Raw genomic sequence first — 18,314 nt, forward strand, 5'->3', positions numbered from 1 at the left:
TCTGAAATTGTCGTTTACTTGATATTCTGTCTCTAAATTCATTATTTGCTCTTGATTGAGTTCTGTATTGCTGCTGTGAGAACAAGGTCAGATAAGGGAGATACAACTCTGTGCTGCTGTTCTCTCAAGCTGGATTCTCCTGAGACAAACTTAGCCCACTGACCTACTGCCTGGGGCTCTGGGACAGTCTGTCAGGGTTGGACTCAGCAGTGTAGTAGAAGAAGGGGCTAGGATATCTTCCAGTTGCATCGTTCCATTCACCTCTTTTTTATTATTATGTACACCATCTTTTAAAAACATCTCTGTGCACTGGGCTCCTCCTGCACCTGGCTCCCCAGGACTCCAGTTGCGAAACCCAGAGCACCCCCTGTCAGACCACTCCCAGCCATCCTGGAGCAGAGCAATCCAGACAGCGTGTCCCTGCGCCATCATCTTGATCTGCTCAGACTCTTCCACACTGTCCACCCTGAGCAGGTCGGAGCAGCTCTCTCTGCAGTGTCTCTGGGCTGCAGCGAAAGTCTTGTTTTCCTCAATCAGTCTGTACTGCTGTGTCCCACCTGTGAAGACAAGTCAGGAATGATGGTGTGTACAGCTGTGAGACTACAAATCCTACAATACTTTGCACCCCCCATTTCCTGTTTCTTGTTCATTCCTATGTATAGTTAAATAGGTAAAGTTTTATTCAAACGTTTCAGCTGTGATGCCTTCTTCGGGGTCTGATAGTTAAAAAGCTCTCATTCTAATCCCTTTGTTATCATCAGTTCCCCTTTCACCTTGGTGAGCTGGACATGTTCATGTTATTTTGTTACTATTGGCAAAAACTATTTTTCAATTTTTTTCCATTTCTCTAGATCTGATAATCGGGTAAACCAAGATTTGACATAAATACATATTTTTTTTTGTTTAGATTAATGTTTTTTTTAAGCAATATAAATATTGAACCTAATATGTTTGCTCTTCAATGAACACAGTAACCAGGTCTCTGTGATTGTACCAGCAGTATTTTGTTTTTGTTTTTGAATTTTGTTTTTATTTAAAACTATTTTCATTGCATGGACAGTTATGGACATTGTCAATGTGACAATGACACAATATGCAATAACATTAATACAATAACCTTCTCAGTGTGATATGGAGAGGTCTCTGTGGTTTATGCTCTCTGATACTGTATGATATTTGTGATTACTGAATGCTCTGTCATTCTGAGAGATATTAGTGTTAAGTTACAGCTTACTGTAATAATGAAAATGCATTTAAAATTCTAAGAAAAGAGGTCTTTATAGGTCTTTTCCCGTGATATGATCCCAGGGAAAAAAATATGTTGAAGTTTGTGTATTTTAAACCTGATGTGTAAATGCACACGTAATTTAGGACTACATTTCCCCTGATGCAATGCAATACAATGACTGCAACATGTGATGAGACTACAAATACGAAAATGCACTGCAATTGAGCTCTTCCTGTTCCCTGCTTATTCCTGTGTTCTATACAATAGCTTAACTCAGATATCACTCTGAGATTCAGTCCTGTGTACAGGGTTGTCTCACCTTGACTTTCACATATGAAGTAGTTCTCCTCACTACAGTCTCTCTCCTCCCAGAATCCCGCTGTGTTGAGAGCAGCACAGGGGAGCTGACTCCTCCAGTGAGTGAAGGTCACAACCTCTCTGCAGTCTCAGTATAGGCCCATCCAGGCTGTGCCACTGGGCAGGTTAGTAGTGTTGAGGACTGTGTCCATTTTTGCTGTGCTGTTGATGGAGGCCAGGTCAGTGTAGTTGTCTCTGCAGTGTCTCTGAGCGTCAGCCCAGTTCAGGGGTGAGTCCACAAAGTAGAACTTCCTGATGAGGCTGGATCCAGGAGGACAGAGCACTGGGAACACAGAACCATGGGTTGTGTAAGTTTCTCAAATTAATCTGTATTGCAGTTCAAAGGGTCTATAAGCTATAGAGTCAGTTTGTTTAAATACATTGTGAGACACAGTAACACCACATTTCTGTATTCCACTCGTCACACCGGCGATAAGACAGGTGACCCTCCTGTCTGTAACGGACAAGTCTGTGTGTGACTCTGACAGTACGGCCGTTACTGTACCTGAGTAGACACTGACAATGCACCTGGATCTGCTGAGTGAGACAGACTGAACACTGTCCATCTTACAATACAACCTGGGGGAACCAGGTCCTCCTGTGCTGTGTTTTTACACAGGCGGTTCCCCTTTTCCTGACCTCTCATACAAACCAAGCCATCCTGAGCCGGGGTGGGTCACTGGGAGGGTTTCTAGCTCAGATCCCTGTGGAAGACACGCCCAGTGCTGTCCTCGCTGCTTGATGAGAAGCAGCAGCTCTGTAGTTGGTCCTAATGTTTGTGCCGGAGAATATTTCCAGACCCTGTTTCTGCGTGACTGGTATCGTTGCCTGTGGGTGATCTCTACCTCTGTGTCAGCGGCTGTGTATTTAAGTCTGGGTCCTTGTGTTTGGATCTGCTGGATCCAAGTGTGAGGAAGAACTAGGCAGCCTTGTGTCAGAGGGCCCTTGGTGCTGATCACCATCTCTCAGTCTCGTGTTTTGTGTGAAGCAAAACCCATCTGTGCCGATCCTTCGCCCCCCTTGTTTAACGAATTTCTGTTACTCCCCTCAGAATGCAGATACTGACACCACAACTTCAAAACCAACAGATCTAAGATCTCATTCATACCTGCAGCCATATCCTTAGCACTTGATTATCTATGCAAATTTAATAATAATAATAATAATTGCTTACACTTATATAGCGCTTTTCTGGACACTCCACTCAAAGCGCTTTACAGGTAATGGGGACTCCCCTCCACCATCACCAATGTGCAGCATCCACCTGCATGTTGGTGTTGTGGTCGTGTTTTTTTTGTCTGGTTCTCTGGACGCCCATACTGCTGCTGTGAATAATAGAATAATAGAGACTCTCTCTCTCTGCAGCGGATGAGAGCTGAGGGGCTGACTGGAGACGCGTGCCCAGGGGCTGCTGGACTCCCCCAGTTCTGCACAAGCGCCCTGCTGCCTGACCTGGGAGCAGAGTCACAGGCTCATCTGCCAGGAAGAGAAACACCAGCCCCTTCCTCTCAATCCCAGCAGATCTGCTCAGAGGCAAAGACACAGCGTCTCTCTCGGCTCCGGGTTCGAATCCTCCTGCGTGACACAGCACATGCGTCTGACACAGTTCCTACAGGTCACTGGCATGCTCAGGTCTCGCTAATGGGTTCAGTCTGCACTAACTCAGCCCTGCTCAGCTGCTACTGATCCCCCTGGCTGGTGTGGATCGGTCACCAGTGGAGACTGGGGGAAACTCTCGAGATCCTGATCCCCGTTTAAACTGTCAGGACCCCCCACTTCCACTCAAAAACACCAGACTCTGGACTGCTGGGAGAGATTCCCAACAGTGGATTTCTTAATTCTCATCCTGCTCTCCTGTCTTCCCTGCTGATAGCATTAAGGAAATGTTCTTGACTCTGGTCTTGTCCAATTGGGCTGGCAGTGTCCAGCACCCCAGCAGTGCCAGGCTCTGCTGTTCTGGGTCCAGAAGGGCTGGTAGTACCCAGGTCTGACAGTCCTGCTCCAGTTGTGCCAGGCTCTGCTGTTCTGGGTCCAGATGGGCTGGCAGTACCCAGGTCTGACAGTCCTGCTCCAGTTGTGCCAGGCTCTGCTGTTCTGGGTCCAGATGGGCTGGCAGTGCCCAGGTCTGACAGTACTGCCCCAGCAGTGCCAGGCTCTGCTGCTGACCCTGTTCTGGGTCAGAGAGTCTAGGTCTTGTATAGCTGATCTGAAAGTTCTCAGTTTTTCATGTATGTTGTTTTGGTCTTATGTGTCTGTGTTTTCTTTCTAATAGTAGAGATGTTTAAAATAGTTTTTCTAGATTGATCCATTTTGGCTTGCCAATTCTTCTGGTTTTGATTTATTTAAATTCTTCCATTTTTAATAGAAACTTTTTGATCTATCGATTCCTCAGTTTTCCGAGAGCTGTCCGGTTATGTGTGCGCTTCTTCTCCTCTTCAGGTTGTGTTTGCGGTGTTTTATCATCTCACAGTAAGTAGGTGAGGTGCATATCTGTGTTGTGTGGTTGTCTGTGTTTTTGGTTTGATCGTTTTCGCAGTGGTTTTCTAGCGTTTCTCCACTCTGTATCAAACCGTTCTTCTTGTGCTCTTGTTTCTTGAGTTCATTTTGTATTCATTCTTTTGAATTTTAAATTTTGAGGCTGGTTTCTGAAATATGAGATTTCAATCTGTTATAGCCCTGTTGATGCCTGATTTGGTGGTTTGATACCAGTGTTTTGGAATGTACAGTAGTTGATAATGTCTGAATTTCCTGGTCACTTACTATCTCCTCTCTGTCTGTCTCCTGTCTTTCTTTTTTCTCTCCCTCTGATTTGCCTACAAACACAGATTGTCCGTTCTCTATAAATAAACTCATGAAGGAAATACATTTGTTAAAAAAACAATAGGTGAACAAACAACCAACATAGGGAGTAAATAAATAACAATACCGATATCTCTCTTAGTTAAAATAAATAATTTCTTCAAGTAATTAAGAGACAGTATTTCAGTCAGTGACCACAGAGGCTAAAACACTCCTGAAGAACAGATGCCCCATCTCTTTAGGTACACCAATATTTCTATCTTCTCCTCTCTCTCCTCTCTCACCCCCATTTCTAACCTGTCTCTCTCTCTCCTCTCTCACTGCCATCTCTAACCTGTCTCTCTCTCTCCTCTCTCACCCCCATCTCTAACCTGTCTTTCTCTCTCACACACCCATTTCTAACCCATCACTCTCTCTGACTCTCTCTCCTCTCTCCTCTTCTGTCTCCTCTGCCTACAGACACAAACAGGAGCCTGACTGTTCAGCAGTTAATATTTCAGACTGAGAGGATCTGTAGTTAATTTTAGAGACTCTTGTACCAGTTTATATCTCTTGCAGAGTGGCAGGTAGCTACTGTCTCAATAACAGGAGGCTCTACACTGAGGAGTCACTCTGCCCTGAGCCTTACCTCCTCAGTGCTGTGTGTCAGTTGGTTAGGGTGTCTCTCCAGCTGAGCTGTTTGTGTGATGTGTGTCACGCCCTCTGCAGGCAGAGGGCGCTCCTTCTCTGTCCTGTCCCTAGTTTCCTGCCTGCTGTCCTTCCGGTCCCTCTCTTTCCCTTGGGCTATATATTTCCGGGTCTTGCACTCTGCCCTCGCTCAGCATTGACGTTCGGATGTCCTGAGATCCATCTAGCACCAGGTCGCCCCACGTCCGCTACCTGAGGGCATAGGTTTCTATACGGCACTCCTGAACTCTTTGCATTAAGGAGCCCGGGCCTTTTTCCTGTCTCGCCGCTACGCATATGGGTCTTTTTCCGCTCTCCTGCCTCTCCACGGTTAGTCCCTTTGGACGTCCGTGACAATGTGTCTGTCAGGGGGTTTCAGTGGGAACAGTGCAGGAAGCACAAACTAGGCAGGAGGACACACACACACACACACACACACACACACACACACAGAGCGCTGTGTTCTTTTATCTTTCAAACATTTGTTTGGAAATCTTAATCAAGGAGCTCTTGTAACCTGCTCCCTTCAGACTAAAGAGACTCAGCTCCTCCAGCCTGTCAGTGAGGGACACTCCCTTCAGACTAAAGAGACTCAGTCCCTCCAGCCTGTCAGTGTGGGACACTCCCTTCAGACTAAAGAAACTCAGTTCCTGTCAGTTCTCAAGCCCTCTACACTCTAGGGGTGACAGGGTCTTCTCCTGCTGCTGCGCCCCAAAGCTCTGGAATTCTCTCCCCAAGGACATCAGAGAGTCACTTTGCCTGAGCCCTTGCACATTGACTCAATGCCTGCGTCTTCAGAAAAGCTTTTTCGTTGGTTGATCCCTCTGTCTGCTCCCTTCCATCTTCTATTACACTTCTAATCCCTTGAATTTAATTGTACTACATCTGGTTTCTCCTATCTTTTTATATTGTTTTCTTACTGAGACTCACTTTGAGAAGCCACTTTTAGAGTTGTTAAAGTATTATTATTATTAAAGGGATGAGACTGGGCAGTGAGCTGTTCCTAACAGTGGCTCCACCCTGGCAGAAACACCTCCTGCTTTACAAGTTCAATCCAACATAAATTCAGCCGGAACTCTCTCAGTTACTCTTTCTGGTTCCCTTCTCCTTGTTTCCGTTCGGAAGAGGGGACAGAGGGGTTACAACTTCCTTTACATCGCCTACAGACTACAGGAACATATTGCCACCACACAGAACAAGATACAATATGAGCACTGAGTGCCTGTTTCCCTACCAGAGGGAGCGTCACCCTCTTTTTTCGCTGCAGAACAGATGTGGGGTGAATGGAGTCTCCCCAAGAGCTCACAGCTGGTGCCCTCTGGCCGCCATCTGGTGTCTTTCAGAACACACTGCGTTCCGATCCTTTGAGCACAGCTCGTCTGAAAGGTCTTTTCACCCTGTATGGCTCCCGGCACCCTGCACAGTCACTGGCAGCAGCTGATAGTAGTGATAGGACATTATGAAAGTGCACAGCTGTGTGAGTGCGTCTGCTGTAGGGGTGACCGGGCAGCCCAGAATATCTTCAATGGAAAAACTCTGATTTGGGGCCTTATGTGTTGATCTTTCCTTTTGTCTATTTACATATCATATATCTGCTCCACTGTTATATTCCTGTTTTCTCATTATTTGATATATTTTCTCCTGTGATTTGTTGTATCGTTACCTTATATTTGATTATTAAGTTACAGGTATGCTTATCCATTCAGCTGTGTTTGCTGCAGTGGTTAGATTGTCTAATTTCCAGTTTTGTTTCCTTTGTGTTCCAAACCTGTGATCACAGCTCATCTGAAAGGTTTTTACTCCCTTTATCATTCACACCACACTGCGTCGCAGACAGTAGCTGCGGTCGTCCACTTTATCTGTCTCTTGGCTGAAAAACTGAAATTCCTGCTCTGCCCGAACTGTCTGTTGAGAGAATTGAAGTGTGATAGAGTGTGGAGTATTAAAGTAGCTCCTGTCAGGTTTATTGTATTGCTGTTGCTTTGTTTGAATGCCCTTTGTGGGAATGACTCTGTAAATGGCTGACTTGCGTGTAACTCATTAATCCATACCGAATTTGATCTTGAACAAAATTCCAAAATAGTAGAAACATAGAGACCCCCCCCCAAAGTATGAACAGTTGCCTTAAGAATGTCGTGGGGAATGACAGTAATAATTATTACAGTTTATCTTAAAGAAATATATACAGTATTCTTGTAGTTGGAACGTGAGGTTTAGTGCATATACATTTCAAATCCTGCAAATATACTTAGAAAAAATGTAATGAGTATGATGATAGCCTACTGTACTGTATCCTTGCAGATACTTTTTGAACAATCCTCGATTGGACAGCAGAAACAAAAAACTTTCATATTCTCAATTCTGAATATCAACTTCTCCTCTCTGGAAAACATTTTAGGGTTCCCAGATGTAGATCAAATTGATGCTAATATTCATGTTCCCTTATCTATTTAAACAGGGTAAATAAATCTGTGTCAGTATAAACGACTTACTTTGTAACAAACTACGTAATGTGTAATTTAGGTGATGTGTAATATTTTGTGATGTATTCAGATGAGCCGAAGCAATGTGTGTCCATAAAAAGTTTTCCCTAGGAGGATAGGACATCAAATAAAGTTGATCTTATCTTAAAACAGTTTTTCCTTATTCAAGTACGTTTGCATTACAAGCGTGTGGTTTTTGCATTTTTATGATATTTCGGATGTGAATCTGTTATTTTTGTTGAGCTTTGTCTAGACAAGTAGCCTTACTTATACAGTATGTGGAGTGATTTGCTCATGAGATGTCTGCTTGTTCTATTTCTGAGCTCAGTATAAGGTGTAGAAAGCATGACTGTAACATAACCCACCTCTCATCCTGGCCCGAGCCTGAGGCTCGCCCCCTAGTGCAGGGTTAGAGGTGTGAAATAACGTTGTAACTATTGCTCCATTAATAACATGTTGATATCATGTTTCTAGATGGGTATAACAGAGATCTCAACTACAGAGGGGCCTTATTAGCCAATGAAACATGGTAGCTTCCTGAGAGACAACACAGGAAGACAGGAGTTTGTGATGAAAGTTCGGGAGGGATGGCAACAGCCAAGTTCAATCAGACTCGGCGGCTGTCAGTATTTTAGCATTCACTCCTGACTCCTCTCCTGAAACACTGTGAATACTGCACATGATCCCTCTCTCTCCCTCGCATCCCTCCTCCACCCCCTCTCCACCTGTGCAGCTGTCCCCTGGTCACTCCTCCTCCTCAGCCAAGTGGGTTTGGCCAGATTTTCACACCATGATCCTTTCAGTACGCTTAATTCTTGGTCTTGTTTTTTTTCTCCCCAGAAAACTGACTGTTCGCCCCACCTCTGCACTAAGTGGCCTCCTGATAAAGTCAGGTTCCCTTGTGCCTTGTGTTTACAAGTAATACTTCAGACCGGTCGGCCTCGCCTCAGGGTGTTTGGGTGTTTGATATTATACAGTTGCAATGCTGAGGCCTGTGATTGTGATGCTTTAAGGCTACAGGAGTCTCTCTGGAAATCCTGAGTGATTTCCGGCGTTCAGGCAGAAATACAGTACCACCCTCCCACAGTGCCAGTCCTACAGTGTCCAGTCTGCAGAATCTCCTTGAGATGTGGTCTCTCCGATAAGCGATCCCACCAGCGAGAGACTAGCTAAAGCAGGATGTTCTGTATGTTTCAGTTAATTATACATGCACAGATGTTGAGCTCATCATCCTTTTAATTAAAATATATTTTGTCATCTATGCTAACTGTAGCTAAGATCAAACTATCAAGGTTACAAATAAATAATTATAAATTAAATATATGCATTATATTGCTAACGCTGATGCAAGAGGCAAGTCATAGGAACTGAACACAGAATGGATAGGAGTCACAGTGAATGAGAGAGGAATGAACTAAATTATTTAAAAGGATTAAAACACTGAAAAACAGGAGACACAATAAGAGATAGGAGATCACAGGAAATACCTCAGTAACAAACATACAAACACACAGGACAGGAGACACAGCGAGAGAGAGGAGATCACAGAGAATCCCTCAGTTTTAAGTAGACACAACCGGACAGGAGACAGAGTGAGGAAGAGTAAATGAAATACAGTGGGATTGATAGGAGACGGGTTGTAAAGAGATTGGACACACAGAGATGGAAAGAAAGACGGTGTCGGTTGAACTCGCTGACTGAGTTTTTTGACGTTGCTATTTCTTTGGCAGATTAATGACTTCCAAGCACATGAGGTCCAGAATTTCGCTGGCGTGGAAGAATTGTTCCAGGTTGGTCTCCTCCCATTCCTGCAGGTCAGTGCCCCTTCAGTCAGACTCTGTGTTCAGGGAGACACACAGAGAAGTCTCACACTGTGAAAAATGCTCCAGAGCATTTGTACACCTTTTGGAATTCTTCTCCTATAGTGAACAGTGAAATAAAACCAAGAATGGGAGACTTCTTTACACAAAGGGTGGGGTGTGTATAGAACAAGCTGCCCAGCTATGTTGTTGAAGCTGATACCCTGGCTTCTCTCCAGACACAGCTGGGTGAGCTCCTCCAGTCAGGACAGGAGGCTCTACTGTACACAGAGAGGGGAACAAGCTGATACCCTGGCTTCTCTCCAGACACAGCTGGATTAAATCATGGGATCAATTAATCACTAACTACCAGACAGTGTTGAAAAAACGAAAAACCTTCTTTTGTTTTTAACCTTTCTTCAGTTTTTAGAAAACCTGTATGCAGACTCACTGTTCACACTCGTATTGACACTGTACTGAACAACAGGACTCACTTTTCACACTCGTATTGACGCTGTACACAACAACAGGACTCATTCTTATTACACTTGCTCACACTTGTGTTAAAACTGGACAGAGCAACAAGAAGTTATGTATTAAAATTTCTACTAGTTTTATAGGTATAAGTAAAAGGTCCTCACTTTGTGCAGCTTGGGATTTGTTGACTGTGGAGTATTCAACAGCAGTATCTGTCTGTGTTAATTCTGCAAAGATTTAACACGTTCTCACCCATTAACACTGTGCAGAGCAACAGTGATCTCGGTGTGTTAACACTGTACAGAACAGGACTCACTGTTCACAGTCATATTGACACTGTACAGAACAACAGGACTTACATTTCACACTTGTATTGACACTGTACTGAACAACAGGACTCATTGTTTACACTCGTATTGACACTGTACTGAACAACAGGACTCACTATTCACACTCGTATTGACACTGTTCTCACTCATATTGACACTGTACTGAACAGGACTCACTGTTCACACTCGTATTGACACTGTACAGAACAATAGGACTCACTGTTCACACTCGTATTGACACTGTTCACACTCTTATTGACACTGTACTGAACAACAGGACTCCCTGTTCACAATCGTATTGACACTGTACTGAACAACAGGACTCACTGTTCACACTCGTATTGACACTCTGGTCTGCCGGAGTTCGTGTCTCAGCAGACCAGAGCCTCACCTTTGCCGTCTGCCCCCGGAGGCTTGGCCAGAGAGTAGTAGTCATTCATCTGGCGTTCTGTTGAAGAAACAAGCGACAGTGTTTGAACCCAGGGGAAAGTGTCACCGTTACTCTGACTCGTTGTGATTACGGTAAGTGTAGATGAAGACCGGCAGGTAAAGAAATGAGGGATCTGTGTCAGCTTGCGTAGGCTGCAGAGGAGCAGGTAAAGGATTATTCCATGCTGAAAAGAGAAGAAAAGAGACACAACGTGTCGGCTACACACACCCGAAGAAGGCTCCACGGCTGAAACTTTGTGTCTCTTTTCTTGTCCTTTCAGCACAGGAATAAACCTTTTCCTGCTCCACTGCAGGAAAAGACAAAGTCAGCGTCACTGGGTGAAGAGCTTCACCCTGGTTGACATTGACCTGAGCGCACAGTTGAACACAGCCACCTCTACCACTGCCACCCCTGGTTTCCACAACCCATCAGTCATTTGAGCCCCGCGCAATTGCTCCTCAGCCCAGGGCTCATCCTGGTTTCCAGATGTGATCTATCCACCCTCCCAGATGGGATGCCGGGCCTTTGCAGAACCTACCTCACCTCACCAGTTCCACCCCTCCAGCATTACTGGTCCCCACTTCTCCAGCTGGGCAGACTGGAGCCACAACAGGAGGTTACAACAGCAGCGTCTGCATTGGGGGCTTCGAACCCACGGCCCGAACTGCACGCGGTCACAGCACGCCACCGAGGCCTACCAGCAGGCAGCTGCTCCTTGGGTTCAGAAGGCACTGGACTAGGAACGGGTCCAAGCCACCAGGGGGAGCTTACTGCGCTCTCTCGGGTCAACTGAGAGCTCCCTGCTGTGAAGTCACAGGAGGAACTGGTGCAGTCTGAACAAGACACACTGGGAAATCTCCTGAGGGGCCCCTCCAGGGGCCTTCTGTCATAATCTCAAACACAATCTCAGTGGAGCCCCGCCTCAACCTGTCTGACTGTCCGAACCTGTGGCTCCCCTTCCCTCTCTCGATGTCTCCTGTGTCTGGAGGTGTTCCACAGGGAAACCAGTTCGACATTAAGTGCTCATCCTCTCACTACACTGTTTCCTGGTTGGTACCACCAAGGGAACACAGTGTTCCAATGGTTGGAAGGAAAAGGCACAATTTTTTTAAAAACCCGCAGAGCCACTTTATACTTCTGATGACGATAGAAGGGACATATTTACAAGTACTGTTCTAAAAGGTCTCGGATCTCACCGTTACCGGCTGGGAGTGGAGTTTGCGCCAGACAGTAATCGGAATCCGTTTTCTCCAGGCGTTCTGAAAAAACTCAAAACACATGATGAGAGACCGCAGTTTTAAAATTAGTTGAATGCAGATCGTGGACCGCTGGTTTGCTAACTGAACCAAACTTGCTCACGCTGGATCCCTTAAAACCCACAAACCCACAAACACAGGACAGTCAGGACAGTGAAGGAGTCCTCATGGAGGAGATCAGATACACTGAGAGAAGAGCCTAAGTCAGACAGAGACAGGATCAGAGACACAGTGGAGAATCAGGACAGTGAAGGAGTCCTCATGGAGGAGATCAGATACATTGAGAGAAGATCCACAGACAGAGAGAGGATCAGAGACACGGTGGAGAGTCAGGACAGTGAGTGAGTCCTCATGGAGGAGATCAGATACACTGAGAGAAAAGGCACAGACAGAGACAGGATCAGAGACACAGTGGAGAGTCAGGACAGTGAAGGAGTCCTCATGGAGGAGATCAGAGATACTGAGAGAAGATCCACAGTCAGACAGAGACAGGATCAGAGACACAGTGGAGAATCAGGACAGTGAAGGAGTCCTCATGGAGGAGATCAGATACACTGAGAGAAGATCCACAGACAGAGAGAGGATCAGAGACACAGTGGAGAATCAGGACAGTGAAGGAGTCCTCATGGAGGAGATCAGATACACAGAGAAGATCCATAGACAGAGACAGGATCAGACACACAGTGGAGAGTTAGGACAGTGATCCCTGTACTCACGGCTTGCTCTAGCTCCTGTGTCCTTGATGACTTCATAGAAAGGCTCTGGCTTTGTCTGACTGTCTGCAGAGAGAGGAGAACGGACAGGGTGGGTATCTGTAAAGGTGTGGCTGGGGGTCCCCTAGAACCAGGATTGGGGACCCCTGAATGATGTCATCAGTTAGCACTGGAGATTCAGAGTTCAGCTGGAATGAAGACTTAGAGATGTGGGTGTGTGGGGGGGGACCCCTGGACCCCTGTTATAGATGATTGATCTCCAGAGCATGGGCGGGGGAATGGAGAGATGAGTGGATCCTACCTCTGGGTGTCCTTCTCTTTCTGTGGCACAGGATCCCGAGCATGAGCACACAGCACATCAGTAGGACTCCTAGTGAAGACCAGATCGCAGCCCAGTTCGTTTGCCTCTCCTCTGTAGACACACCAGAGAGCGTGCTGAGATAATTCAGACACGTGCAGAGGAGTGTACACTGGAGGCTGTTTCATGATGCACTAGCAGTGTTCACAGGGTGAACACTCCTGGTGTTCACAGTGCACTCCCAGTATTCCCACTGCACTCTTAGTTTTCACAGGGTGCCCAGAGCACTCCTCATGTTCACAGGGTGCCCAGATCACTCCTGGTGTTCACAGAGTACCCAGAGCACTCCTCGTATTCACGGGGTGCCCAGAGCACTCCTCGTGTTCACATTGCACACCCAGTGTTCAGAGGATACCCAGTGTTCCCAGAGCACACCAAGTGTTCACAGGATACCCAGTGTTTCCAGTGCACACCCAATATTCAGAGGTTACCCAGTGTTCCCAGTGCACACCCAATATTCAGAGGATATCCAGTGTTCCCAGTGCACACCCTTGAAGTGGTATTCCAGCCATACTCACTGGGACTTGGAGGAGCAGAAGACTCTGTAGCAGTGGTGCTGTATATTGTTGAGTCTGGGAATGAATAAAAGAGGTTGGTTCGGCACCAGCTCCAGACACCAGGGGGCGGAATTGACATTGGCATCCTTTCTGTCCCCTTTAACCAATGTGCAAACAACGTACCTTTTATTCCTCATTTATATAGAGGCTGGGGACCCTTAATAAAATTATATACTTTCTCACCTGGACATCCATTGCAACATGCATCACAGTCTGAAAAAGAAACAGAGTTTGATGAGGCACTGCAAACCCATCCTGGCTAACTCAGCCCCTGCTCACCCTTTAACCAGCATGCAGTCATGTTGAGTGAGTCCTGTTGTTCTGTACAGTGTCAATACGAGTGTGAACAGCGAGTCCTGTTGTTCTGTACAGTGTCAATACGAGTGTGAACAGCGAGTCCTGTTGTTCAGTACAGTGTCAGTTCGAGCGTGAACAGCGTGACCTGTTGTTCCGTACTGTGTCATTACGAGCATGCAGACAACATATATTTATATTTAATTTATATAGAGGCTGGAGACCCTTAATGTAGTTATATACTTTCTCACCTGAACAATCAGTGCTGCTTTTATTAAAGTCTGAAAAAGAAACAGAGTTTGATGAGACACTGCAAAACCAGCATGGCTACCTCAGCCCCTGGTCACCCTTTAACCAGTGTGTAGCAAAATGGAAATGAGCGAAAGAAGGGAAAGAGAAGAAGCAGGGGAATGGAAAGATGGATCATTACTGTCCACTGTGTCCCTGATCCAGTTGGTCCAGGGGTCTGTGTCTCTGGTCCAGTTAATACAAGGGTCTGTGACTCTAGTCCAGTTAGTCCAGGGGTCTGTGTCCCTGATTCAGTTAGTCCAGGGCTCTGTGTCCCTGGTCCAGTCAGTCCAGGGTTCTGTGTCCCTGGTCTAATCAGTCCAGGGGTCTGTGTCTCTGGTCCAGTTAATACAGGGGTCTGTGACTCTGGTCCAGTTAGCCCAGGGGTCTGTGTCCCTGATCCAGTCAGTCCAGGGGTCTGTGTCCCTGGTCCAGTTAGTCCAGGGGTCTGTGTCCCTGATCCAGTCAGTCCAGGGGTCTGTGTCCCTGGTTTTGTCAGTCCAGGGGTCTGTGTCTCTGGTCCAGTTAATGCAGGGGTCTGTGATTCTGGTCCAGTTAGTCCAGGGGTCTGTGTCCCTGATTCAGTTAGTCCAGGGCTCTGTGTCCCTGGTCCAGTCAGTCCAGGGGACTGTGACTCTGGTCCAGTCAGTCCAGGGGTCTGTGTCCCTGGTTCAGTTAATACAGGGGTCAGCTGGAACCTATTTTAGGTTTTCAGAGATGTTCTTTTTTATTTGTGAATGTACCTGTATATTTTTGCAATACGTATTTTTTCCTACTGTTTAGAGGGATATATACACCGACACACACACCCCCACAGTTCTGACTGCATATTTAGTGCAGCAGCTTCCTATTGGGTTTCTGTGGCTTTTTAAAAAGCCGTTTGTCGATTTCCTCTTGGAGTTACAAGAGCCAGATAGATACGATCGACAAGAGCAGAGAAAATAGAAACGGTAAAAAAAAGGCTTCCTTGCAATCTTGCAATTGCCGGCAATGTTTTTTGTATGTTCGTGTAAGGAGGAGGTGAATTTGGAGTGTCAGACAAATTAGAAAACGCTCGTGTGGAGAGGAGTGAGGAACAAGCTGCCCAGTCCATGTTGTTGAAGCCGATACCCTGGCTTCTCTGAAGACACAGCTGGATGAGATCCTCCAGTGAGGACAGGAGGCTCTTCTGCACACAAAGGGTGGTGGGGGTGTGGTACAAGTTGCCCAGCCATGCTGTTGAAGCCAATACCCTGGCTTCTCTCAGCCCAATTGGCCATGAGCTGTCACACAGGCCAGATGTGCCAACTGACACTTCTTTAAACAAAGGGGCGGTGTGGTGGCTCTGTGGCTAAGGATCTGTGCCTGTGGCTGGAAGGTTGCCACAGAATCCCACAGCCTGCAGAGGAATCCTACTCTGTTGGGCCCCCGAGCACAGCCCTTAACCCCAAGTGCTCCAGGGGCGCTGTATAAATGGCTGACCCTATACTCTGACCCCCAGCTTCTCTCCCCTTCTGTGTGCCTGTGTGTCTCATGGAGAGCAAGCTGGGGTCTGCAAAAAGACAATTTCCTAATGCAAGAAACTTTATATGGCCAATAAAGTGATCTTATCTTATGATCTTATCTAAGGGGTGTGGTGCTCCACACTATAACCAGAAAGGCTTATATTTTCCATCAGTGTTTATCGGAGGACAAAAACAATTAATACAAATGATGTATTTGCAGAAGTAATTAACCAGTTAACAAGGGAAGTAGTTTGTTGTAGATGTGTCCTTGAGTTAACACTGCTAATTCCAAACAAGATAGCGGGTTGCATCTGCTCTACCAGAGTGATTGCTCTTACTGCGTCATATTAACCTGAAGAAAAGCTCCATTTCTCTACTAACGTCGATGCTTTTGATGCTTTTCTTCCAATTGCTGCTGCTTCTACTCCTCATAATCCTTTTCAGTTTTTGAGAACCAGATATTTAGCTTTGAAGCTGGAATTACAGAATATGTTTAGATATAAAACACATGCAATATGTAGATATCCTCTCCCTGGTGCAGCTCCTACAGTGAATGATCTGGTTCCTGTCCTCTGTATCTGTGTGTATACTGTACGTACAGTGCCTTGCGAAAGTATTCGGCCCCCTTGAACTTTTCAACCTTTTGCCACATTTCAGGCTTCAAACATAAAGATATAAATTTTTTATTTTATGTGAAGAATCACCAACAAGTGGGACACAATTGTGAAGTGGAACGAAATCTATTGGATTTTTGAAACTTTTTTAACTAATAAAAAAATGAAAAGTGGGGCGTGCAAAATTATTTGGCCCCCTTGCGTTAATACTTTGTAGAGCCACCTTTTGCTGCGATTACAGCTGCAAGTCGCTTGGGGTATGTCTCTATCAGTTTTGCACATCGAGAGACTGAAATTCTTGCCCATTCTTCCTTGCAAAACAGCTCGAGCTCAGTGAGGTTGGATGGAGAGCGTTTGTGAACAGCAGTTTTCAGCTCTTTCCACAGATTCTCGATTGGATTCAGGTCTGGACTTTGACTTGGCCATTCAAACACCTGGATACGTTTATTTGTGAACCATTCCTTTGTAGATTTTGCTGTATGTTTGGGATCATTGTCTTGTTGGAAGATAAATCTCCGTCCCAGTTTCAGGTCTTTTACAGACTCCAACAGGTTTTCATCCAGAATGGTCCTGTATTTGGCTGCATCCATCTTCCCCTCAATTTTAACCATCTTCCCTGTCCCTGCTTAAGAAAAGCAGGCCCAAACCATGATGCTGCCACCACCATGTTTGACAGTGGGGATGGTGTGTTGAGGGTGATGAGCTGTGTTGCTTTTACGCCAAACATATCGTTTTGCATTGTGGGCAAAAAGTTCGATTTTGGTTTCATCTGACCAGAGCACCTTCTTCCACATGTTTGGGGTGTCTCCCAGGTGGCTTGTGGCAAACTTTAGACGAGACTTTTTATGGATATCTTTGAGAAATGGCTTTCTTCTTGCCACTCTTCCATAAAGGCCAGATTTGTGCAGTGTAAGACTGATTGTTGTCCTATGGACAGACTCTCCCACCTCAGCTGTAGTTCTCTGCAGTTCATCCAGAGTGATCATGGGCCTCTTGGCTGCATCTCTGATCACTCTTCTCCTTGTCTGAGCTGAAAGTTTAGAGGGACGGCCAGGTCTTGGTAGATTTGCAGTGGTCTGATACTCCTTCCATTTCAAGATGATCGCTTGCACAGTGCTCCTTGGGATGTTTGAAGCTTGGGAAATCTTTTTGTATCCAAATCCGGCTTTAAACTTCTCCACAACAGTATTACGGACCTGCCTGGTGTGTTCCTTGGTCTTCATGATGCTCTCTGCGCTTTCAACAGAACCTTGAGACTATCACAGAGCAGGTGCATTTATACAGAGACTTGATTACACACAGGTGGATTCTATTTATCACCATCAGTCATTTAGGACAACATTGGATCATTCAGAGATCCTCGCTGAACTTCTGGAGTGAGTTTACTGCACTGAAAGTAAAGGGGCCGAATAATTTTGCACGCCCCACTTTTCATTTTTTTATTAGTTAAAAAAGTTTCAAAAATCCAATAGATTTCGTTCCACTTCACAATTGTGTCCCACTTGTTGGTGATTCTTCACATAAAATAAAAAATGTATATCTTTATGTTTGAAGCCTGAAATGTGGCAAAAGGTTGAAAAGTTCAAGGGGGCCGAATACTTTCGCAAGGCACTGTACATACACAGTGGAAAGCGACAGTACTGGGACAGGGAGATTAAATGAAATGCACTGGTGTTTAAGAGACCAGTAAAGTCATATAGAGATCAGCAGAAAGAAAAAACCCACTGTTTCGGCTGCTGAGCTCTCTGAAAGGTGTGATGCACAGTATGTATAAATTATAGACCTATTTACACATCGTATGTGTGCCGAGATCTATGTATATGAACAAGTACAGGTTTATTCCACGCTGAAAAGAGAAGAAAAACAACATTTCATCATATAAACTTCTTTTTTTCTTTTTTCGTGATCTGTGTACAGTACATGTACATATCGTATGTCTGTGGAGAACTATGGATATGAACATTTACACTACGGTAATACTTTCATTTCTACGATTTGTGTCCTGCCTCCCAGCAGCTGTGTTTTACACACAGAAACGTAACAAAACAGAACACCCAAATACCTCCAAACATCTGCTGGATGTGTTTTTCGAAATGCACGTACTGTATGTGTGTAGAACGCTCTGGGACTCGGTAGTGTGCTGGGGGCCAGGTTATGGAAGGTGATGGAAAGAGGATGGGAA

General features: G+C 45.6%; 1 protein-coding gene across 1 annotated transcript; it reads right to left on the reverse strand.

Annotated features, from left to right (window-relative positions):
- Positions 1-8,751: 8,751 nt before the first annotated feature.
- On the reverse strand, positions 8,752-13,016 carry LOC148666580 (uncharacterized). Its single transcript, XM_088632654.1, has 6 exons — positions 12,839-13,016; positions 12,541-12,603; positions 11,765-11,827; positions 10,530-10,586; positions 9,974-10,036; positions 8,752-9,370 (listed from the first exon to the last, which is right to left on the reverse strand). Exons 1-6 carry the CDS (start codon positions 12,894-12,896, stop codon positions 9,360-9,362), a joined length of 315 nt encoding a protein of 104 aa, XP_088488780.1. The 5' UTR covers positions 12,897-13,016; the 3' UTR covers positions 8,752-9,359.
- Positions 13,017-18,314: the final 5,298 nt, after the last annotated feature.

Source organism: Lepisosteus platostomus, chromosome 5 (genome assembly GCF_059453375.1).
Source record: "Lepisosteus platostomus isolate fLepPlt1 chromosome 5, fLepPlt1.hap1, whole genome shotgun sequence".
Classification (NCBI taxonomy): Eukaryota; Metazoa; Chordata; class Actinopteri; order Semionotiformes; family Lepisosteidae; genus Lepisosteus; species Lepisosteus platostomus.